We start from the raw sequence: 25,043 nt of genomic DNA, 5'->3' as shown, positions 1-25,043 counted from the left end.
AGAGGACCCTAATCAAGACAAAATACAAAGAAAAGGCACCTGACGGGAGTCCTAGAGCAGCCTGAAGAACAGCCCTCTTCCTGGCCATCTCTGTACTCGGGTATGGAAATATTTCTGGGAAATTCCACATGCTGAAACTCACAGCCAGTCATAATAATATGGATCAGAGCCAGCCCTTCCTGAGTGGGTGTTACGTGCTGCCTCTGTGCTAGCCCCTACACATTCTATTTCATTATCATGACAACTCTACAAGAGAGAGATGTTGCTTTCCCCATTGCTAGGGAGTGACTCCTAATATCCCTAGAGTCATCCAATTGATAGCATTAGGAGTGCCAGGACTGGACCTAGGTCAGGTCGGTCTGATCCAGGCAGGAACTCCCTCAGAGTAAGCAGGCAGGGGTGGAAGGAGGGATTGGGGAGCAGAAATGGAAGGCTACTGCTAAGTCATGCTAAACTTAAAGATTCCATGTCAGAATTTTAAACACAGAAATTGAATTCCAAAGCTCACTAAGGGACTAAACTACCCCAAATCCAGGGAACAGCCAATACCAATTTGCCCTTCCTGGACAAAGAGAGACTCTCACATCATGGGGCTGGCAAGGACTACATTGAGGCCCATCTTGCAGGGCACCCCCTGTGACCTTAGAAGGAAAACATGGAGGATTTGAGAGCAGGAAAGCCCAAACTGTCTCTGGGCTCCCCATTTAACTGCTCTGAGCATCAGTTTCCTCCTGGCAAGTGCCTGGCAAATGTTAGTTTCTGTTTCCCTTCCAAGTAGGGCAGGCTGAGAGAAGACTTACAGGAATGTGGCAGGTGGCTGGGGTCAAGAACAGCAACCGCAAAAAGGGGCTAAGATTGGATGTACTTGAGAGAGAGCTGACCTGCTTCTTAGTAATCAAGTAAACATGTACCTCCAACCATTTGGCCACTGTGCACTCAGCCCCCATCCATATCACCAACCCATGGCAAAGCCTCAAGGTCTCTCCCTCCTGTGCAGGGTAGTATCCCATACCATACCAGGGCCTACTGGCCGAACCAGCATTCCCAGAGACACTAGCCAACCTACGTGAAGAAGGGAATGGGCTGCACCAGTTTCAGGTCCGGCTCCTTCTCCCGAACGATCAGCGCTTGCCTCTTTTTCCGTAGCCCAAGGGCCTCGTCTACAATGGCCTGTGTCTCAGCTGCACTCACCGACACATCATGAATCGACATGTCACTAAAAGCATGTGAGACAGGGAGAAATTACAATGTTACAAACTAGAATTGAGGCTGAAATTTTACATACAAAAATGTATTTACAGTAATACCTTTTAATGTGTATTGTTTCCTCCTACAAATAAAATAACCACTTGAGTCTGACCTGGGTAGGGGAGTCAATAGCCTTCTTAATACCCACACACACTAAAAATGACTGATATTCTTTGTTCCTTTGAGAATTCAAACTGGGCAGAGAAAGAGTTTTCATATGTATTAACAGTATCATAGTAATATCTGAAAAGCCACAGAAAAATAAAATCTTTCTCTCAATTATTATTGGAAAATCTTAAAAGAATTTATCCCATACTGCCCATGCCAACAAAAAGTCATCAGACAGGTGAAGCTCACCAAAGTGTGTCATGATCCCCAAATACAGAAAGGGCAGGTTCTTGGAGGCCCCAGGTGTCCTCCCACAAACACACTTCTGAGGTGACCCAACAGCACCTGCCCTCCTGCCCAGACTGTCCTGGTGCTTCCCAGCAGGGTTACACCTCACAGCTACTCAGGAATTTCTCTGTTTCATGTTTCATCTGTCTCCCCCAAGAAGGTTAGCTCCCTCATGACAGATGATCCCTCGGCTCCTATCTCTGCCAACAGGTAGTTCCCTCCGGAGAGGCACAGGTTCACAGGGAATAGACACCGAGATAAACCACTACTAACCAACCCCTACAAGTATGTTCCAGGGCCAAGGAAGACCAGAGGGCAGGAGGAGTTGGCCAGACTGGAGGGCTGGGGGAAAGGGCAGCTAGAGCTCAGAAAGTAACAGAGAGGTAACCTGAGAGTTGGCACGTGAAACAGATAAGTTCGTAAGTGAGCAGCTCTGAGGTATAGCCCTGCTAGCAGGCATCAGGACAGTCTGGGCAGGAGGGGCAGGTATTGTTGGGTCACCTCAGAAGTGTGTCTGTGGGAAGACACCTGGTAAAGAAGGGGCAATGGCAGGACAGGTGGAGAGGTGGGAAAATGGCATGACAATTTAGAGCACAGTGGGAGCCAGGGTAGGAGATAGGATGACACACAATGGAATCATGCCTGGAAACTGTCAGGGACTTGGGGCAGTCTTAACAAAAGGAGCCTGAGAGGGAAAAGCAGGAGGTGAGGTGGGAGATGTAGGGAGTCAGGCTGCAAAGAACCTCTTGGGTAATGCAATTGCGCATGGGGTGTATCCTTAAGGCAAGGCAGGTGTGGCACATGATCAGAGGCATGTTTGGGACGCTGAACTTGAGCAGCACTGGGGACAAACCCTGGGAAACGAAAAGGCAGGAGGCAAGCTGGGCATCCAGGCATCCAGAGGAGAGAGAGCAAAACTGAAAGCTGGCCAGGCATCCGGAGAGGTGGGCATCAGGAGAGGTGGGCAGCCTGAGGAGGCCTTGTCAAGATTAGGTACAGGTGGGTGATCAACAAGGCAGCTCAAGGTCAGTTCACTAGATGAGGGGCTGCAGCAGGGAATGGAGTCCCAGAGCACAAGGGCTCCATCCATGGGACCTGAGAGGAGAGTGAGTTGTGCTCCTGACCTTCACCAGCCACACAGGAGAGCATGCACACATGCATGGAAAGAGGCAGGACTTACCATTTGAGGAACATTCTGAGAGAGTCCTTCCGGAGACAAGGCTGCTCCTCAAAAATTTTCTCCTTGAGGACCAGCCCTTTGCTGTATCGGCAATCCTTCTCCAAAGCTTTGCAGATGAAGTACAGACATGCTGGCAAGGAAAGAAACAGTTTATGACTTCTGAAACTGCACTGAGAAGCTCTGGCCTTGCCAGTTAACATTAGGAAAATATTCCCACTCCTAGATCAATGAAATGCCTGGTAAACAATAATGAGATACCACTTTAACTAATTCAGTTAGGTCAATAATAAGACCCAGAGTAGATGGGGCACTGCAAGGTGAGCAGGCCCAAAGCTTCTGGCAGAGGACAGACCATAGGATCTTTTTGGAGGACCATAGGCATTACACATAGATCCTCGACCCAGCAATCCCACTTCCAGGAACTACAGCAAAAATCCAATAGCACTCATAGTGATTATCTATTGGCTAATTGGAAAACAGCCCTTAAAACATCTGGAAATAGGCGCAGAGCTCACGCCTATATTCCCATTACTCTAAGGCCATGTTGGGCAGGTCACTTGAGCCCAGGAGTTGGAGCCCAGCCGGGGAAACCTGATGAAACCCCATCTCTACAAAAAATACAAAAATTAGTCAGGCACGTTGGTGTACACCTGTAGTATCAGCTACTCAGGACATTGAGGTGGAAGAATTGCTTGAGCTCAGGAGGTCGAGGCTGCAGTGAGCCATGACTGTACTACTGTACTCTAGCCTGGGCAACAGAGTGAAACCCTGTCTCAAGGGAAAAAAAATCTCAAAACCACTCTGTCCCACCATGGCACCTGGTTAAGTAAAGTATGTCCAATCCACGCAATCAGTTGCAAAGCAGCCACTACACAGAAGATCGAGGAGTATGCTTACTGTCCAGAAATAATGCCAAGATACAGCACTGGGAAGAAGCAGGGGACAAAAGAGGTCAAATAGTGTGGCCCCACCATACACATAAAATGGACTGAATTTTGCTTACTTGTATTTTCCAATTTTCCTTTTTTTAAAAAAAAACCCTATTATTAAAATTACTGCCTACAATTTAAGACATGTAAATAGTTCATGGTAATGTAATAATGAGCCTCCTCAAGTCATTGATCTGGAAAGTCTGTGCTAACTAACTCTAGCTCCTTCAGGAATGGAGACAGTAACAGGTAAACACACAGAAAAAATGGGATGGCATGGATTCACAAAGCAGAACTATGATATAAATTATGAAAGCCTTCAGCACTTGTAATTTGGAACTGTCCAGGTCTCACTAATGAACACAAAGAGAAACAGCACAATGCAGCAGGGTGCCAGCTCTGCCCAGACACTGGAACCGCTATCATGCCCTGCCCAGCTTCTCAGTTTGGTGCAGGTGGACTGCAAGTGACTCCTATCAAGACTAACTAGAAAATGAAGCACCTAGGAGAAGCAACTCACAGAGAAAAGCCAGACCAGAAGGAGAAATCTGGGCATGGAAGCCTGGGAGAGGAGGAAGTGATGCCCTCCTAGTATGATTGGCAGGGGAGAGCAAAGACTGGCCACAATGCTCAGCAGGGGCCACACACCCCAAAGCACACAAAGGCTGTGCAGTCTGTGAGCAGGGAGAAGTCTGTGCAATCCCAGCACAGCCCAAGCTGCTCAATAGATGGTCCAAAGGTGCCTGCCTCAGACAAATAAGGGACATGGTTTCTCTGAGACCACACGAAATCTGAAGGGTAGCCATCAGTGATTGCACAATGAAGAAAAGGTGATCCTTGCTGTAAAGTAGCAAAGCACTTGGCTGAATTATGTCTATGTTCTCGTGTTCTGTGGAAGGTAGAACTTGTAAGCAATGAAACTGGATATTTTGCTGAGACTTCAAAGCAAAGCATTAAAGACATGGCCCAGTTGCAAAACGAAACCAGAACTTAAAGATTCTGAAAATTCTGTCTATCCATATTGCAAAAATTGAGAAAGTTTGTTCTGAGAACACTATGGGTGTGGTCAGCCAACAATTTCCTCATAAGAGCTGTGTGTGCATGAACCACAGACTTAATCAGGTACCTCGGCAGAGGCCAGAAAGGTAAGATTATACCAGCAGAAACACTGTCAGTTGGGACTAACAGGAACAGAAAAAAACGATAAAGAATGAAAGGAAGCCAAGAATATGTGTTATTCTTCAAGGAAAGCGAAGAAGAATCTCAAAGGTAATTCAAAGATCATCTGAGCTGCCACTTCCACCACAGACCAAGAGGCTAGGGCTAGTTCCTTAAAGGCTGGGGCCACCGCTCCAGTTTGCATAGGCCAGGATGTCTCAACCTAGCACCTTAGGGGTAGAGCCCTTGCCAAGCCAAAAGGGTGGGACTTGTCCCTCCACCTACCTGCCATGAAGGTGATGTTGCCTCCTCAGCGGGCATCAAGGGCAGAGCATCAGATCAAAGATAATTATTTCTGAGACTTAGGACCTCAAATTTGCCTTGCCACATTTGTTAAGTTTTGGGACCCATTACCCTTTCCTGCTTTTCTATTTCTCCCTATTGGAATGGAAATGTCCTTCCTATATGTATCTGTCCCACCATTATATTGTGGAAGCACATAATTTATCTGGATTTGCAAGTTCACAACTGGAGAGGAATTTTGTCTCAGGACAAATTGTACCTCAAGTCTTACCCACATCTAATTTAGATAATATTTTTGTTTTGTTTTGGAGACAGGGTCTCACTGTGCCACCCAGACAGGAGTGTGGTTATACAACCTCGACTCACTGCAGGCTCAACCTCCCAGGCTGAAGCAGTCCTCCCACCTCAGCCTCCTGAGCAGCTGGGACGACAGTCATGCACCAGTGTGAACCCGGTTAATTTTTGTATTTTTTGAAGAGATGGGGTTTCACCATGTTGCCCAGGCTGGTCTTGAACTCCTAGGTTTAAGTGATCTGCCTGCCTTAACCTCCTAAAGTGCTGGGATTACAGGCGTAAGCCAACATACCCAGCCAATTTCTGCTGTTTAAGCCACTTAATCTATGGTACTTTGTTTTTATGGAAGCCCAAACAGACTAAGACACACAAAATGAGATAGTGTAGGGATGAAATCAGCCATTCCTTCTGTCAAACAAACAGAACCTTGCAAAGCAAAAAAAAGAAAAAAGAAATTAGACAGCCAAAAGAAAAATCGTTCAGAAGACATGCTATTTCATTACTACAAGGCATTTAACAAATCAAGAAAGAGATGCAGAATAAAGCAGAAATCTAAAAACATTTCCATTCTCCCTGACAGTCAGGCAAAGCCCCTCAACGTTAACTTTGGCTTTCAGTTTACCCAAACTACCTTTCCTCCTCAGTGCCAAAAACTACTGGCACATGGAAGAAGGCATCGAAGCATGACTTACTTGTGTAATCACTAAGAGTGTACAGGACAGTGATTAGGTTATCCAAACAAGGCCAGTGGTCAGGATTGCACCGCAGCCCTTCCTCAAAAGCATGGCGAGCCAGGGGGATCCGGATAAGCCTCAGGGCTACATGTCCAATTTTATACCAGAGGTTGACATCTGTAGAGTCCAGCATCACTGCCTGGAAACAACACAGCAGAGGACACGCACACACGCACGCACACACCCCCACACACCCACCCACCCAACCATGCAGTCAGATCTCTCCTTAAGCAGGCACCCCGGGGTTGGGAGAAGCACAGCACTGGCATAGCCACTAAATGGCAAAAGTGGCATGACTATCTTATAACTGACAGGCAATGCTAGCTCATCTTTCCTGGAGTCACATGTTTCCAAGATCTAGAGCAATAATGGCACATAAAAAGTTAGAGGGACCAAGTTATTTAACTTAGAACTTAAAAAAAAAAAACTTTTCTTTTTTGAGACTGGGTCTCACTCTAGCCCAGGCTAGAGTGTGGTGGTGCGATCATAGCTCACTGCATCCCCAAACTTTTGGGCTTAAGCAATCATCTCGCCTCAGCTTCCTGAGTAGCTGGGACTAAAGGGGCGCATCACCACACCCAGCTAATTTTCAATTTTTTTGTAGAGACATGGTCTTACTATGTTGCCCAGGCTGGTCTCAAACTCCTAGCCTCAAGTGATCCTGCTGCCTCGGCCTCCCCATTTTCTTAATATATTTTGTCAATTTGAGCATCTGTATTCCTTACATACTTAATAGGTTTAAAAAAAAAAAAAAGTAAAAGGAATAGAAGGAAAAGAAAATACAGGACAGGCGTGATGGCTTGTGCCTGTAATTCCAGTTTGGGAGGCTGAGGTGGGCAGAATGCTTGAGTCCACGAGTTCAAGAGCAGCCTGGGCAACATGGCAAAACTCCATCTCTACTAAAAATACAAAAAAATAATAGGGTATAGAGGTGTGTGCCTACAGTCACAGCTACTTGGGGGCGTGAGATGGCAGGATCACTTGAGCCCGGGAGGTCGAGGCTGCAGTGAGCCTTGATTGTGCCACTGCACTCCAGACTGTGGAACTGTTGTGTCTTAAATTTTTTTTTTCATGGGAGTCTTACAGGATTCAAGAAAACTCATGTACTTTGAAGACAAACCTTGGTTCATATCCCTGCTCCAACACTGATTAGCAGAATGATCCTGAGCTTCCATTACCTCATCACTAAAGTGAAGATAAAGACTCCTTCCTTCCAAGATGGTATGAGGATTAGTGTATGCACAGGAAGCAAATGGCAGTGTCTGGTGCTTTAGAAGTCCCAGAGAGAGACTGATAGTAACATGAAATAACAATACTATTATGACTGGAAGTATTAATATATTGAATGCTGGCCGGGCGCGGTGGCTCACGCCTGTAATCCCAGAACTTTGGGAGGCTGAGGCGAGTGGATCACGAGGTCAAGAGATCAAGACCATCCTGGTCAACATGGTGAAACCCCGTCTCTACTAAAAAACTACAGAAAATTAGCTGGGCATGGTGCAGCGTGCCTGTAATCCCAGCTGCTCAGGAGGCTGAGGCAGGAGAATTGCCTGAACCCGGGAGGCGGAGGTTGCGGTGAGCCGAGATTGCGCCATTGCACTCCAGCCTGGGTAACAAGAGTGAAACTCCGCCTCAAAAAAAAAAAAATATATATATATATTGAATGCTCAGTTTCAGAGTGTTTTTCATACTATTATGCATACCAACTCACTTAATTTTCACAACTATGCTTTTTATTATTCCCACTATATTGGTATAGACCTAGAGGTACCAAGAGACTGAATAACTCACTCTTGGCCACACATGCACTGAGTAGCAAAGGAAGAATTCACATGCAGGCCTCTGTATCCAAGTATGTGCTCTCCAGGCCTGGTCGGTACTAACTGTTATCACCTATGGACCCTAGAGTCTTGGGTACTACAGCTTGGTGATGCACCACTACAAACTCTTCTTTTTGGCCCACGAGACCCCAACCTCATCTCCTCTACCAACAGCTTTCAAAACACCAAGGGAGCTAAGCACCAAAACCCCACCTCTAAGTAGAACTCCATGGCTGTCTCCAGATCCTCCCGCTGGGCCGCCAGCTGAGCCAGGTTCTTGTATGTGGAATATTTCAGAATCAGCCCAGGGTGTTTCAACCCCTCCTTCTCATCACCAGATGAAACTGCCTGTGAACAAAACAAACAGGAACACAAGTGACAACTAGGCCTTGAAGCCTCAGCAAGCAGCCAGCAGGATACCTAGCTTCCAGGCTGGCCTCTGCTGCAGGCTCTTGAGCCAGTCTAGTGTCATTCACCACTAGAAAATGAAGGTACTGCACCATGTGTTCTTACAAGACCACTCCTGCTCCAAGTGCACAGAGAAGAATGAACCACCCTGAGGTATTAATAGTTTGCAGATGTCTGGGCACCATAGAGACAGAGAAAAGCTCCCCTATAACTACTGCCATGCCTGAGGGTTCAGGCCTAGAGAGTAACATTTATAGCACAGGTAGGCCCAGCCAGCACCTCCAGGTATGAAGATGAAAGACAACGTATGAGCAGGCTGCCTGGGGGCAGGAGGACCTGGAGCTTTACCCCAGACACTTTAGCATCAGGAGTAAGAGTCTGAGCCTATAACTCATCACACGACCATAGACCATTGTTAATTTAACCAAAACATTAGTGTCTGACCTCTGTAATTAGGAACAACAATTCCTACCATAAATATCAAAAGTTAAAGTGAGCTGAAAGACCATAAAAATTGCGAATGTATTTAGTATGAAAAGTTACTTCATTACAGCTTTAATGACCTTATATTCTAAGAAACTACTGATTAGTAAACTATTGCTCCAACCATAGGACAAAGACTAACATTTTCTAACAGAAAAAACTCACGAGCACCAAGAAGCTCTTTCCTGGGACAGGTGGCTTCCACACATTGCTCTTCATGTTGGGAACAGGCAAGACTCGAAGACATGCCACCCTCAGCAAGCATCCCTTGACTAATCCAAGAATCTATCTACCTTGGAGGTCATAAGGAACTTCTTTCAGTCTTAGAAGCTCAAATGAAGCCCCATTCAGTTATCTTCTACTGTCGTCTGACTTAACACACAAAAAGGTCCCCAAGAAGCAGCTGACCAGGGCTGGATCCCAGGTACCTCTGTCCCTCCAGGTACAGAACTCTTCAAAACAGTGGGAACAAATTTACTGAGACTGAGTGAGTCTACTTCAGACTAAACAGTCAGCAATACACATAAACATAACAGTGGATGCTCTTAACTAACCTCCACCTAACAGACTACCAACATTCAGTACTACTCTCAATCCGCCCCAGCAAGTCCCTCCAGGACACCAACCAGTTAGGCTGAATGCTTCTTAGGAGTCAGCTGCGGTCCAGGACCTATTTACACCAATCCTCTGTAAAACTGTTATTAAGTACATTAATGCAATAAGAGGGTAATAAGAAACTGTTCTATGTATATTTTCTGTACTTTTTGGTTGCTTACAATGAGCATGTTTTTACGATTATAAGCAAGGGGCGGGGGTGCTAAAACAACCTTGTAAGGCTAAAAGTGATATACTGTGCAAAGAAAGATGCACGCACCTACAACTAAAAGGGTGACACATGACCGTGCCCTTAGGTAAAAGGCCTCCTGCCTAGCACCTGTTGAATGCTGGGCCCACCTGGCATCCATCTATACTTATGCTGCCCTCTGAGTTCAGTGCTTACCTGTTCACATCTCTGAGGTACATTCCACCAAGGCCTGAGAGGGAAGACGCAACAAACCCAGCAACTGGCCCAAAACCAAAGCTCAGTAAATATGGAATAAACTAATTTTCCCTCTCTGGGTCCTCACCTACTTCCTACTAACACTGAGAGGAGGAGGTCACAAGTCCCACACCCCTTATTCCAAGAAACTGTAACTAGTAACCAAAGAATCTTGACAAGCTATATAATTAGGAATATGAGGAAATACCTTGAGTGAGAGAAGGAATAGATGCTTTCTGCTGACAATTAGAACTCAGTATTCTAACTCATCAGCAGCAAAAACCATCTAGGGGTAGTGTGCTTGAGTCACCAGTATCTGCCTGCTTAGCACTGTAGGAGATAGGAGACTCTGCTGAACTGAAAGACTGTGCAGTCCAGAAAAACACCCATGGAGTTTATCTGTTTCCTTAATGCACATCATCTGCATGTTTGGGTACCTGAAAACAAAAGCCTTTCCTCCCAATGAAATATACACCTTCCTAAACGAATTTCAGGTTGGGACCAATTCCCAAACCTCTGGTCAACATCTCCAGTCAATTCGAGGATTAACTCACTCACCACTACCACAGTCCCCATGCTGGGACCAGGTCTTGCCCTGCCTGCCCCTCTCTGCTGTATCCAGTGCCCCAATCCTTCTGACTATATTCAAAACTCCATGGCATGTCTATACAGCCTTCCCAAGCTCAAGGTCTTTTACTCAAATGGCATTTGCTAGAATGTGCTGCCAATAGGATCATTAGATATCAGCAAACCATGGACTCCAATCCTGGTTCGAACAGTTCACTTACCTGGATGGCTTTGAGCCACCAAGACCTCACTAAGCCTCAGTTTCCACATTTGTAAAACCCAGCTACTGGGCAGAGTGGTTGTGAAGATTAAGTAATAATGATAGCTGGCCTTTACCAAGCACTTACTTTGCACCAGGAACATTCTACATGTTTCACTGGATTCACTCAACCCTCATAAAAACTCAATGAGGCAGATACTCTAGAGGCAGAGAAATAGGGGCAGAGAGGTGAAATGTTTTCAAGGTTCCCCAGCCCAGAAATGGGAGAGCAGAGGTAAGGCCCAGAACACCCAGCCCCATAGCACCCAGCCCCATAGCACATAGACTGACCACCACAGCACACTGCCTGGCCTGCTGGTGCCTCACCTCCCGCAGCAAGCGCGCCTCCAAGAGCTCATGGTAGGCTTTGGCAGACTCCTCAAACCGGTCATGTTTCTGCAGATCCAGGGCCTTGTGGTACAATGCAAAAGCCTCTGCTTCCTGCAAACCAAGACAAGAGACGTTTTTATACAGCATAAAGATCTGTCTTTTTTAAGCCAAAAATGTATGTAAGGCAGGGCAACAGTCAGAGGAACCAACCATGTGATTAGATGGCTGGAACTTTCAGCTCCCAGACCTCCCAACTTCCAGAAAGGGAAGAGAGGCTGGCGATTGAGTTTAATCACCAGTGATTTAATCAATCATGCCTATGTGATATAATCTACATTGAAAAAACCCTAAAGGACAGGGTTCAGAAAGCTGCTAAGCTGGTGAACAACATCGAGGTGCTGGGAGGGTGCCGCACCTGGAGAGGGCACAGAAGTTCTGTGCATCCACCCCATACCTTGCCATAAACATCTCCTCCACTTGGCTGTTCCTGAGGTGTATCCTTCGTAATAAATTGGTAAATGTAGGTAAAGTGTTTTCCTAAGTCCTGAGCCGTTCTAGCAAACTGTCAAACCTAAAACAGTTAGGGTGTGAGAATCCCTTTTAGCCCAGCTGAACAGGAGTGTGGGTATCCTGGCACTCAATGCTTGCAAGTGGCATCCAAAGTGAGGGCAGTTTTGTGCTAACAAGCTGTTAGCACTATGGAGTCTGTCACTAACTCTAGGTAGCTAGTGTCAGAACTGAATTGTAGGACACCCAGTTGGTGTATGGAGAGTTGGAGAATTGGTTGGTATGGGGGGAAAAATACCACCAATATATGATGTCAGAAGTGCTGTGAGTGAAAAGTTCAGTGTGAATGGTTTCCATTGCAGGCCAGGCACAGCAGCTCACATCTGTAATCCCAGCACTTTAGGAAACCAAGGTGTGAACGAGTTCACGACCCACCTGGGCAACATAGAGAGACGCCCATTCTACAAAAAATTTAAAAATCAGCTGAGCATGGTGGCCTGTGTCTGTAGTCCTAAGCTATTCAGGAGGCAGAGGCAGGAAGACTGCTTCAGCCCAGGAGTTAGAGGTTACAATGAGCTGTGACCATGCCACTACACTCCAGCCGGGGTAACAGAGTGAGACCCTGTCTCTTAAAATAAACAAACAACAACATCAGAAACTACCACAAACACAAAACTGGTTTCAATTGTTTTCTTTCTTTCTTTTTTTTTTTTTTTTTTTTTTTTTTTTTTTTTTTTTTTTTTTTTTTTTTTTTTTTTTTTGAGACAGAGTCTTACTCTGTTACCCAGGCTGGAGTGCAGTGGCATCATCTCAGCTCACGCAACCTCCGCCTCCCAGATTCAAACTATTCTTCTGCCTCAGCCTCCCTAGTAGCTGGGACTACAGCCATGAGCCACCTTGCCCAGCTAATGTTTGTACTTTAAATAGAGATGGGGTTTCACCATGTTGGCCAGGCTGGTCTCAAACACCTGACCTCAAGTGATCCACCCACCTCAGCCTCCCAAAGTGCTGGGAGGCTGAGTGCCTGGCCTGGTTTCCACTGTTTTCTACTCACCACTCTGCCACAGCCTGATCATTGCCTAGGGTGGATGACAACCTCCTGTGGGAGGGAGGCGGCATTGGGTGGGTTGAGCTTCACCGACATGCCTTACAGACTAGGGACAGGTGACTAGTAGACTTCTGAGACAGCTCTAGAACTGTCCTTATTTCTACCATAAAATGCAGGGGGTGTGAAGGAGGACACATATATTTCAGGGAAAATAAAGGCAGGAGCAAACCCTTGTTACACTTGGATAGGACAAGGGTATAGAGATGAATGGATGGAAAGAAGGAAGGCTGAAATGGAAGTGATGCCAGGCCTCATGGGAAAGAGGAGTGATCAACAATCTAGGGATTTAAGGTTGGACCTGTCTCTCTCACTGACCTGGAAGGTGATCCCAGTCTAGGCTGCTCCCCTCAAGAGTCTCATCACATTGTAAAGTGAGGGCAATACACTAGGGAACCTCGAAGCACCAACTGCCATTAATATTCTGCCATTCCCTGGGTATCTCAACTCCCGAGGCCTACATAAAAAATGGGCTACATGGAAGTGGGCCTGGTGGCTAAACTGGCCTTCATATACACTGACAGAATAAATATAATTTCTCCTCAATATGATCATCTCCTAAGTAAAACAGGTTTAACAGGAGATGGAGAGCTAGCCATTTTTCAAAATGGAATTTCCCCCTAAAACCCCACTAAGGAGATGCCTAAATGCATTTAAAATGAGGTTCCATCTATAGAAATTAGAAGGTACTTGCAGAGGAAGACATTGCATTACATACCTGAGCCTCCTTTGTCTGGGTTTTGTGACTTTTAAAGCTTCCTTCATGATCATCCTCAATGGTGGAGCTGGCATTTAAGGCTGCAATTCGAATCTAGAAACAGGGATTTGGTGGAAGAGATAAGTTGCTTTGAGATGTCACTCATCTCTTCAAATACTGACAGATGAATACAATTCTGCTCCAGCATATGATCTATTCTACCTTGAAAAGCTATGGCCTCCTCAGATGTGGGGAATGAACAAAAAATCATCATCTAAAGAAAAAAAAATAAGGAGGGGAGGGTTATGCTAATCTATGCAGAAAGTGTGTCCTGGGTACTGTCCACTGCAAAAGCAACAGACACTGGGGATACCCCAGAAACAGCTCAACACAGTGGAAGGCCCAGGTAATGGAAAAACAGATTTCAACAAAACATGTTAACTTTGTCTTTCCAGCAACTCTGACAAGGTCCTGCAAGCCACTTCAACCACCAGGCAAGCACTCACACCCTCAAAGATGCCAACAGCCCTCCTGGGAGTAAGGCTGCTCCATAATAAGAGCCTTCAGAGTCTACCAGGAAAATGCCCCTCGCCCCCAGGAGTAAAGTAACAAAAGAACACTGATGCCCGCAAAATAGGCAGGCATCAGTCCTTACCATATTCAGAGAGATTCAGCACTGCCACACAGCATCACTTCTCATCTCATCACTGGTAAAGGCTGCCCCAGTCCACAGCTCTCCTAGAAGGGAAATAGGACAACAAAGATAAGGCTTAAGAAGAGCCAGGAAGGTCACAGTACTGAGGTCCACCAGGAAATAGTCCTTCCCTGAGCTCTATGCACACAGACCAGTGAATAGCTCCCTTGGGACAGTAGTACAGTCTATTACACAAGGATTCATCCTCACCATAGCATTCATCATTGCCCGGCAATGCACCAGGTGCCAGGCACACAAAAGTGTGCCTCATCATAGCTCCTTGGTATAGCATTCATCCTCACCATAGCTCCTCACCATACCATTCATCATTGCCAGGCAATGCACCAGGTGCCAGGCACACAAAAGTGTGAGAACAATCCTTGCCCCCAGGGATCACTGCAAGCAGAGGTAACAAACCTATTATTTTTTTCAAAAGCTGAATGATATGAAAAGAAACACAGGCAACATCTTAAGGCAGAAAAGAACAATTCATTCAAAGGGATTAAGGAAGGCAAAGGAGTAAATTATTGTATTAAGCCTTGAAGAATGGAATACACTGCAGTGGAAGACAGTGAAGCAAAGTGGCAAGGAGAACATGATGAGATGGGGAAACTAGGAGACAAGGTGTTAGAGCAGGGATGTGTGTGGAGGATGGAGAGGTAGTTGAGGGCCATGCCACAACACAGAGGCCATGAACTTTATCTGCAGGCAACAGGGAACAAATGGGTACTTTAGGGAGAAAAAAATGTCTTGCCAATGTTTTTGAAAGATAATAGAAAAATAATTAGAGGTGGGAAGACCAGTTTGAAGGCTGCAAAAGATGATACGATTGGCAAGGATGTGGAGATTTAGAATCTCATGCAGTGCTCCTGGGAATGTAAACTGGTGCTGTCTTTGTGGAAAACAGTCTGCTAGTTCCTCAAAACATTAAACAGAGCTAGCATATGACCAGGGAATTCCACTACTATGTGTATCTTCCTGAGAGAAATGAAAACATGTCCACATCAAAACTTGTTCATGAATGTTCACAGAGGGTGGAAACAACCTAAACGTCCATCTACTGATGAATAAATAAAATGAAGTATGTCCATACAAGGGAGTATTCATTCTTCAGTCATACAAAGGAATAAAGTTCTGATACATGCTACAACATGGAAGAACCTGGAAAACATTATGCTAAATGAAAGAAGTCATACACAAGAGCATATATTGTCTGACTTCAAGTATATGAGATGTCCAGAATAGGCAAATCTATGGTTTAGTGCAAGGGTCCCCAATGCCCAGGCCACGGGCCAGTACTGGTCCCTGGCCTGTTAGGAATCGAACCACAGAACAGGAGATGATTGGCAGGTGAGCAAGCATTATTGCCTGAGTTCTGCCTCCTGTCAGATCAGCAGCAGCATTAGATTCTCACAGGAGCACAAAGCCTATTATGAACTGCACATGCGAGGGATCTGAGTTGTGCACTCCTTATGAGAATCTAAATAATGCCCGATGATGTGAAGTGGAACAGTTTCAAACAGAAATTATCCCCACCCTCTGTCCTGGTCTATGGAAAAACTGTCTTCCAAGAAACCAGTTCCTGATACGAAACAGATGGGGAATGCTGGTTTAATGGACTTGGGGAGAAGGACAATTGGGGAATGACTACCAACAGGTTTAGGGTTTCTTTCTGGGATGACAAAAATGTTCTAAAATTGATTATGGTGGTGGCTACACAACTCTGTTAATATGCTAAAAACCACTGAATTTGTACACTTCAGGTGAACTACATGGTATGTAAATTATAAAGTTCTTATTTTTAAAAAGATGCCAGGATCCCAGATGGACCCATGACAGCAGGGATGAAGGGGAGTCCCACTAGGAGGTAGACTTACAGGACCTGATACCTAGGCAGCTGGCCCTAGCAACTCGGATGGGTCAGGGAGGGCAGGAGGAGGAGCTGTTAAAAGTCCCACCTGAGAGGCTGGCAGAAGGGCCTGAAAGAGCCCAGCAGGCAGTGGGATAAGCCTTAAACAGACAGACTGAACACATGTTCCACTTTTATTGATTAAAATAATTGCTACTGGCTGGACACTGCAGCTGATGTAATCCCAGCACTTTGGGAGGCTGAGGTGGAAGGACTGCTTGAGCCCAGGAGTTTGAGACCAGCCTGGGCAATAAGGTAAGACCCTGTCTCTATTAAAAATAATAATAAATAGCCGGGCACGGTGGCTCAGGCCTGTAATCCCAGCACTTTGGGAGGCCGAGGCGGGTGGATCACGAGGTCAAGAGATCGAGACCATCCTGGTCTCCTGGTCAACACGGTGAAACCCCGTCTCTACTAAAAATACAAAAAATTAGCTGGGCATGGTGGCGCATGCCTGTAGTCCCGGCTACTCGGGAGGCTGAGGCAGGAGAATTGCCTGAACCCAGGAGGCGAAGGTTGCGGTGAGCCAGGATGGCGCCATTGCACTCCAGCCTGGGTAACAAGAGCGAAACTCCATCTCAAAAAAAAAAAAAAATAATAATAATAATAATAATAATAAATAAAAAATGACTGCTACTGTCACACTGCTACAGTGCTTACAGCAATGACTTCTAGCACAGGCTTCCACAATAGGCTCTGAGTTCTCCTAGGGTTCTTGCAAGGAAGTAAGCACTTTCTCATAGACAAAGAAGACTCAAACCTTTCCTAGACTGATAGCTGTTTTATCTCCTGGGTTCCACATTTAGAAAAAAAAAAGAATACTGCTAATCAGAAGTTTTGAAACTGCAGTTTTTCTTTGTTTTTGTTTCAGGTTCTTTGACATGGAGTCTCGCTCTGTCGCCCAGGCTGGAATGCAGTGGCACAATCTCGGCTCACTGGAACCTCCGTCTCCCCAATTCAGGTGATTCTCCTGCCTCAGCCTCCTGAGTAGATGGGATTACAGGCATCTGCCACCACGTCCAGCTAAGTTTTTGTAGTTTTAGTAGAGATGGGGTTTTACCATGTTGACCAGGCTGGTCTCAAACTCCTGACCTCAGGTGATCCAACCTCCCAAAGTGTTGGGATTACAGGCATGAGCCACCATGCCTGGCCAGAAACCACTGCTTTATCATAAGCTATGCCAAGATGGACACTGGGACCACTATACAATATAAATATAAAAGTAGAAACTATAGCATTAAAACCCTGCATCTGGGTTGTTATCAAAGCAAAATGAAACCAGAAAATGACAAGTATCGGTGAGGACATGGAGAAAATAGAGTCTTTGTACATTGCTGGTGAGAATGTAAAATGGTGTGGCTACTATGGAAAAGGGTGCGTCAGTTCCTCAAAAAATTAAACACAGAATTACTACATGACCCAAAAATTCCACATCTGGCTACATACGGACACAAAAGAACAAATATTGTATGATTCCACTTATAGGTGGAAAATAGAACAAGCAAATTCATATAGACAGAAAGTAGAATGGTGGTTGCCAGAGCCTGGGGGAGGAGGCAATGGAGAGTTACTGTGTAATGGATACAAAGCATCGATTTTGCAAGAAGAAGAGTTCTGGAGATGGATGGTGGTGACGGTAACACAACAATGTGAATGTACTTAATACCACCAAGCTGAAAACTTAAAAATGGGCAAAATTGTAAATTTTGTTTGCATATTTTATAATTTCTTTTAATATCCAGAAGTAAACAATCAATAGAATAGTTTCCAATTAAGATCAAAGTTGAACTTGTTTTCAAAACACAAAAACATTACTCCAAATAAAGTCTCTGCTAGGCTCTGGTCACCCTCAAGGCAGGCCGACAGCCCATGGCCAGACCTGCAGCTCAAGCCACTCCCTGATGACTCCCAGTAAGAAAAACTTAGAGTCCCAGAGGCCAATTATGGAGCCCACTGGAAATCAGAAGAGGTGGGGGAGCCTCTCAAACCCCCACTTCACAGCCACTCTCTTCTCCTCACCCATTGGGCTCTGTGCACTGAATCCCAAAACACCTCTAATCCTATTGAACATCACATAGCCTCCATCAGAACTGCTGCCTTCACTTACCCAGCAGTCACTCAGTAACTACCCATTGGTCAATTTTTTTTTCCACCACTATCCTACTGTAAAAATCAGCTGTCCTACCTAGACCAGGGGTTGTAAGAAGGAAAAATAAAAAGAACACTGGATTTGGAATAGGAAGATTTCAGAGTGTGGTTGAGTTGTGTCTCTGATGCCTGACACCTCGACCCTTTACCACCCTTGGTGTCCTTGTGTATAAAATGGCAACAGTAGCTTGACTAGCCTGGAGCTCCTCTGAACAGAGACAAGCAGACTCAGCTGGTATTCCCGTGTGTCACACCCACACTGACTTCTCCTGCTCCCTGCTACCCCACAGAAGCAGGGGAAAAGTCAGACAGTGGCACTCCTGCCAAGCCACAGGCCTCCCAATCCACTTTCTGCAGGACAGGTGCTAGCTCCAAGTCATGGCCAGTCTTCCTAGATGCCAACTGGATCCTCCTGAGGAAAAACAAGGGAGGGGCCCACAAATGGCTGAAGGATCAGGTCTCTGCGTGGCAGTGGCAGGGTCCACGTGCATGGGTAGGAGAACATCAATACAGCCATTATGCCAAAGCTAACCTATTTCATATGCCTTCTCCTGGGGCATATGCTTCTTTACCTCCAGGACCATGGTGAGTGCAAGTCAAATCTCAGAGCTGACAGGAGACAGCCTCTCAGGACAGATGAATGACTAAATAACTAGGCAAGTCAGAGGAAAAAAAAACAACAGTGAGCTTCAAATCCAGAGCAGGGTTTCTGGCCCCATGTGCTGTCTGAGTCCCTGCCCCAGCCCAATCCCTCCCACCTCCTCCATAAGGAAGGCACCTGGATTTCCTGAAGCAACAGCTCCCTGAGTACCATGATCAGCAGGGCCCAAACACCCTGAAAGAGTCCACAGTGCAAGAAAACAAACAAATTTCAAAACTGTTTTCAAAAAAAAATTATTTTCAATATTGTTCTACGTTAAAACTCAAGTCAACTCTCCCCAGTATAAGGGTACCTGTGCTGGCTTTAACATAATCTAAAAACAGCAGTACTTGGCACCTCTCCAACTCTCCAGTCCATCCCAGACATGTACAAAGCACATTCACATTATCTCACTTGAATTTAATGCAGCCCTACAAAATAGGCATTATCACCTCCATTTTCCAGATTAGGAAACCCAGGCTCAGAGAGACTAGCTGACGTGCCCAAAGACACAGTGCTAGAAAGAAACAAAAATAGGACTCAAAGCCCAGCACTCTTTTCTAGCACAGCAAAAAGTGACATGCCTTGGCAAAGAGTCTCCTGCCTGTCCCTGGACATACACAGCTATGAGCTATTATACTTCAGCTAACAGCCACAACTGATGTCCTGCAAGGGCTCCTAACAGGTTTGCTGAGGGCCATAGAATAAATCACATTTGTTCAGGCTGTTGGACTATCACTTATGCATCATCAACATCACTCCATAAAGCAGAAAACAAATTTCCAATTGTCTAATAAAAGTACTAGCAAAAAGCTATTCAATGCCTAAGTATTATATGCTAATCAAAAATTCACAAAGACCAGCTTCCATTTTATAAGGAGGCACCTCAGGCTTGCCACGTTAGGTGATTTGCCTCAGGTTGCCCAGCTGGTCTGCAGCAGAACCCAAGCTTTAAGCTGGGCACTGCTTTTCAATAGAAGTCGGGCGGACTGAGCACAGACACATACTGGAATCGAGGCATACTCGTGGGTATCCAGTTTTATCGTCTATACAACATTTCATCATGGAGAACCTAAAAATGATTCCCACACAGACTCATCATGTACGTTAGGCCCATGAGACTAGCACCCCTTCTGCCCACTGCCTCCTAATTCCACTCCATCATTACCACTCTTCCTCAGCTCCCCAAAAATTTCCAGTAGCAAAATTAAGAAGCCAGAATAAAGGACACATTGGGAAGACTGTGGGAGCTTTGAACATGTACTGTATAATCCCCTTTACTAGCAACTACCATCTTTTTTTTGCAACAGGGTCTCACTCTGTTGCCCAGGCTGGAGTACAGTGGCACAATCTCAGCTCAGCTCACTGTAGCCTCAGCCTCTCTTGGGCTCAGGCAAGATTCCCATCTCAGCCTCATGAGGAGCAGGGACTACACGCTCATGGTACCATGTCTGGCTAAGTTTTTAATTGTTTTTTTGTAGAGACAGGGTCTCACTATGTTGTCCAGGTTGGTCCTGAACTCCTGGGCTCAAGTGCCTTGGCCTCCCAAAGTGCTATGATTACAGGCGTGAGCCACCATACCTGGCCTGGTAACTACTATCTTAAAACTGGCCTTGAGTTTTGTGTTTGAGGCAGTCACCCTCTGTCACCAGGCTGGAATGCAGTGGCATGATCTTGGCTCACTGCAACCTCCACCTCCCGGGTTAAAGTGATTTTCATGTCTCATCCTCCCAAGTAACTAGGATTACAGGCGCACTCCACCACACCCAGGTAATTTTTGCATTTTTAGTAGAGACAGGATTTCGCCATGTTAGCCAGGCTGGTATCAAACTCCTGGCCTCAAGTGATCCGCCTCCCAAAATGCTGTTATAGGTATAAGCCACTGCACCTGGCCTTGAGTTTTTAAATATCATTACATGCAATAATTTTTTCCTAAAAATAAAACACATCTTTTAAAAACTAAAACTCTTACACTGATTTGACACAGCAAAAGATGGTTCTTTCTAAATGTCCCCTCTACACGCCCTCACCTCTTCAGTAGAATCACCCTGTCTCTGGGTCTGCCCCTCTCACTAGCCTTGTATACTTCTCAAAGGCAGCAGTCCTGTCCTATAGATAAACAGGTGAGGACTATTTTGTACCACCATATCTGGTACCAAATCCCAGGAAGGAAAAGACACACAAGTAGATGAGTAGTTTCTAGACAGCTCAACTGTTACTCAGTCAAACCCTCAACACGGGGAGAAGTACAAGTCAAGCAGAAAACAAAGAGCTTCCTGTGCAGGACAAATGTGCACCCTCATTTTAGAGATAAGAAAGCTGAGCCCTGTAATCATATTCCTAAGGATGTAATAGTCATAGAACTGCACCACTCCATAGCAAAGACAGAACAAGGGCTGGAAAAAAACAACTAGAGGACAGTACACATTTAACTTTTCAGTCAAATCTTTCTCCATGACCAGCATCCATCATTCACAGGATGACCCTTGAAGGACAGTCCAAGCTTCAGAAGTACCTCAATGCAGAGGCAGCCTGCAGAGACATGGCTCACTGATGGCTTTGTTAACACCATGGACTGCAGCACTCCCATACAAGGAGGAGCGTTCCCTTCGCAGCTCAAATAGGACTTCATCAGTCCCAGTTTTTTTGGCACGCTTCATTTTTCTGTGCTTTGCTTTATTGAGCTTCACAGGTACTGTTTTTGATGAACTGAAAGTCTGTGGCAACCCTCTGTCGAGAAAGTTAAGTGTTATTTTTCCAAGAGCATGTGCTTACTTTGCTTCCTTTGTGTTTCTGTGTCAGCATTTTTTAGCAATAAAGCATTTCTTAACTAAGGTATGCACATTTTTTAAGATATAATGCAGCTGCACACTTAATAGACTACACTACAGTATAAACATTAACTTTTATGTGCACTGGGAAACCAAAAAATTTATGTGGCTTGCTTTACTGTGATAGTCACTTTATTGCAGTGGTCTGGAACCAAACCCACAATATCTCTGAAGCATGTCTGTAATGATAAAAAAAAAAAAAAAAAAAAAAAAAAACCTGCCAGTACACCCAAAATAGAAGAAACCTCCTCAATCTGTACCTTAGTCAATTTTGTGCTGCTGTAACAGAATACCTGAGACTGGGTAATTTACAAAGAACAAAAATGTATTGGCTCACAGTCCTAGAAACTGAGGAGTCAAAGAGCACAGCGCCAGTGCCAGTACCTAGCAAAGGCCTTCTTACTGCATCACTGCATGGTGGAAGGTGGAAGAGTAAGAGAACATAATGAAGCAAAAGGGAGATAAGCTCACTTCTATAACAAACCCACTCTTGTATAATGAACCTATTCCCACAATAACAACATTAACCCACTTACGAAGGCAGAGCCCTCATAACCTAGTCAACTCTTAAGGGTCCCACTTGTCAACACTGTTGCATTGGGGATTATGTTTCCTACATATAAACTGTGGGGGATACTTCAAACCATAGCAATCCCACAAAAGGTATTTACAAAAAACCTACAGCTAACATCATACTTAACTCCCCTCCAAGATCAAGAAACAAGGCAAGGATATCCACTGTCATCTGTCCTATTCCACAATATACTAGAAGCCCTAGCTACCACATTAAGGCAAGAAAAAGAAATAAGTAGAGATTACAAAGGGAAAAAAATGAAACTGTCCCTTTTCACAGATGGCATGATTGCCCTTCATAGAAAATCTCAAGAAATCTAGAAATAAAGCCCTAGAACTTTTAAGTGTGTTTAGCAAGTCATAGGGTACAGGTCAACACATAAAAAGTAACTGTATTTCTTTCTGCATACTAGCAATAAACACTAGATATCAAAATTGAAAAAAGAATATCATTTATAATAGCTCCAAAAATTATGTATAAATATAATAAAATGTGTATAAAGTCTATATTCTGAAACCTAGAAAACAGTGATGAAAGAACTCAAAGTAAACCTAAAAAAATGGAAAGACATACCACATTCATGAACTAGAAGATTCAACAAAGACATGAATTTTCCCCAAACAGACCTAGATTTAGTGTAATTCCAACAAAAATCACAGAAAGGTCTTTTGTGATTATAGATAAGCTGACAGAAAGATTTAATGGAAGGCTAGAGAGGTACTAGAATGACCCAGTTTTAAAAATCATAATAGTATTGGAGGAATCACACTACACAATTTTAAACCTTACAATAAAGCTATAATAACCAAGGCAGCGTAGTGTTGAAGGAAAAGACCATAAATCAATGGAACAAAATACAGAGTCCATGAGAATTCAAATGAACATGGCCAATTTATTACTGACTACGGTGCAAAGGCAATTCAATGCAGAATCTTTTTTGCAACAAATGGCTCTGGAACAACTGAGCATCCATATGCAAAAGCAAAAAGAAAAAGAACCTTGACCAAAAATTCACATCTAATACAAAAATGTCACAAAATGGATCATTTCTAAACATAAAATATAAAACAAACACAGGAGAAAATCCTGGAAACCTAGGGTTAGACAAGCCTTCAGACGACACACAAAAAAACACAATCCATAAGCAAAAAATTTGATAAACTGAGCTTCCAAATTTAAAAACTTGCTTTACAAAAGACACCACTACAAGAATGAAAAGGTCAATCCTTGCACCAAAACAACCAGTAAACTGGGAAAATAATTATCAAAATCTACCACTTCAAACTCTGGAACCTGGCCAGGCATGGGTTCGCACCTATAATCCCAAGGCAGGATTAACTGCTTGAGCCCAGGAGTTTGAGACCAGCCTGGGCAACATAGTGAGACCCCATCTCTACAAAACATAAAAAAAAAAATCAGGTCAGGCGCAGTGGCTCAAGTCTATAATCCGAGCACTTTGAGATATGGAGGTGAGTGGATGACCTGAGCTCAGGAGTTCAAGATCAGCCTGGGCAACACAGTGAAAACTTGTCTCTACAAAAATACAAAAAATATTAGCTGGGCATGGAGGTACGCGCCTATTGTCCCAGCTACTTGGGGGGCTGAAGTGGGAAGATCACTTAAGTCCAGGAAGTTGAGGTTGCAGTGAGCTGATATAGTGCCATTGCTGCAGTGAGCCGAGATTGTGCCTGGGTGACAAAGTGACACCCTGTCTCAAAAAAAAAAAAAAATTAGCTGGGCATGGTGGCACATACCTGTAGTCCCAGCTACTTGGGAGGTTGAGGTGGGAGGATAACTTAAGCCTGGGAGGTCGAGGCTACAGTGAGCTGAGATTGTACCACTGCACTTCAACTTGACAGACCAAGTGAGACCCTGTCTCAAACAAAGCAAAACAAAACAAAAAGACTCTGCAACCTGACCAAACACTTACAACAACCAGCAGAGTATTTGATAAACAGAGGCTGCTAATATTTGGTAAAAGAATAACTTGCTCCACTCAGCTACCATCCCCCATTCCTCAGCCTCATAACTCACAGCTGTAGGGATAGCAGCCCATGTTCCCAAAGTGGCTGGCTAGTTCCAGAGTGAGCAGTGGAAACTATCCTACAAAAACGTGGGTTGTGCACTTTGGTTGGTCTGGCAGATCCCTTTAGAACTGGAATATACTTGCCTTGGTTTTGGCCTTCTCAGGCTACAGACATTTTCACAGGTGGCTTCTATCAGAAAATTTAAAGAGATGGAACACCTTTCCCCTCTTTTTGAGCTGGATACCTGTAATCTCAGCACTTTGGGAGGCCAACGTGGGCAGATCACGAGGTCAGGAGATTGAGACCATCTTGGCCAACATGGTGAAACCTTGTCTCTACTAAAAAGCTCTGCCTCAGTTTCCCAAATAGCTGGGATTACAGGCGCACACCACCATGCCCAGCTATTTTTTGTAATTTAGTAGAGATGGGATTTCACCATGTTGGCCAGGTTGATCTCAAACTCCTGACCTCAGGTGATCTGCCCACCTTGGCCTCCCAAAGTGCTGGGATTACAGGCGTGAGTCACCATGCCCAGCCAGCATATTCTTGACTGTCACATCATCAGTGTAAATTGTGCTTTTGTTACATTTAATACTTTTGGGTTAACCAAAATTAGCCAAGTGTGGCAGCACATGCCTGTAGTCCCAGCTACTTAGGAGGCTAAAGCAGGAGAATTGCTTGAACCTGGTAGGCAGAGGCTGCAGTGACCTGAGATTTCGCCACTGCACTCCAGCCTGGGGCGACAGAGAGACACTGCATCTCA

General features: G+C 44.9%; 1 protein-coding gene across 6 annotated transcripts in view; it reads right to left on the bottom strand.

Moving 5' to 3' along the window:
• Positions 1-25,043, bottom strand: part of CABIN1 (calcineurin binding protein 1) — a 158,821-nt gene that overhangs the window by 122,978 nt on the left and 10,800 nt on the right. For 5 of the 6 annotated variants that reach the window (XM_017498113.1, XM_037727702.1, XM_017498114.2 and 2 more), the window contains 7 exons: positions 14,113-14,195; positions 13,479-13,571; positions 11,146-11,259; positions 8,276-8,410; positions 6,201-6,381; positions 2,825-2,954; positions 1,067-1,216 (listed from right to left, as the gene is read on the bottom strand). In XM_017498113.1, coding sequence (XP_017353602.1) covers positions 1,067-1,216; positions 2,825-2,954; positions 6,201-6,381; positions 8,276-8,410; positions 11,146-11,259; positions 13,479-13,571; positions 14,113-14,115 — 806 coding nt within the window. In that variant the 5' untranslated portion in view covers positions 14,116-14,195. The remainder of the gene's footprint in view (positions 1-1,066; positions 1,217-2,824; positions 2,955-6,200; positions 6,382-8,275; positions 8,411-11,145; positions 11,260-13,478; positions 13,572-14,112; positions 14,196-25,043) is intronic. The other variant, XM_037727704.1, reaches the window with a different exon arrangement.

The sequence above is a fragment of the Cebus imitator genome, unplaced genomic scaffold (genome assembly GCF_001604975.1).
Source record: "Cebus imitator isolate Cc_AM_T3 unplaced genomic scaffold, Cebus_imitator-1.0 Scaffold237, whole genome shotgun sequence".
NCBI classification, from domain to species: domain Eukaryota; kingdom Metazoa; phylum Chordata; class Mammalia; order Primates; family Cebidae; genus Cebus; species Cebus imitator.
This window is presented reverse-complemented; position numbering and strand designations above follow the sequence as displayed.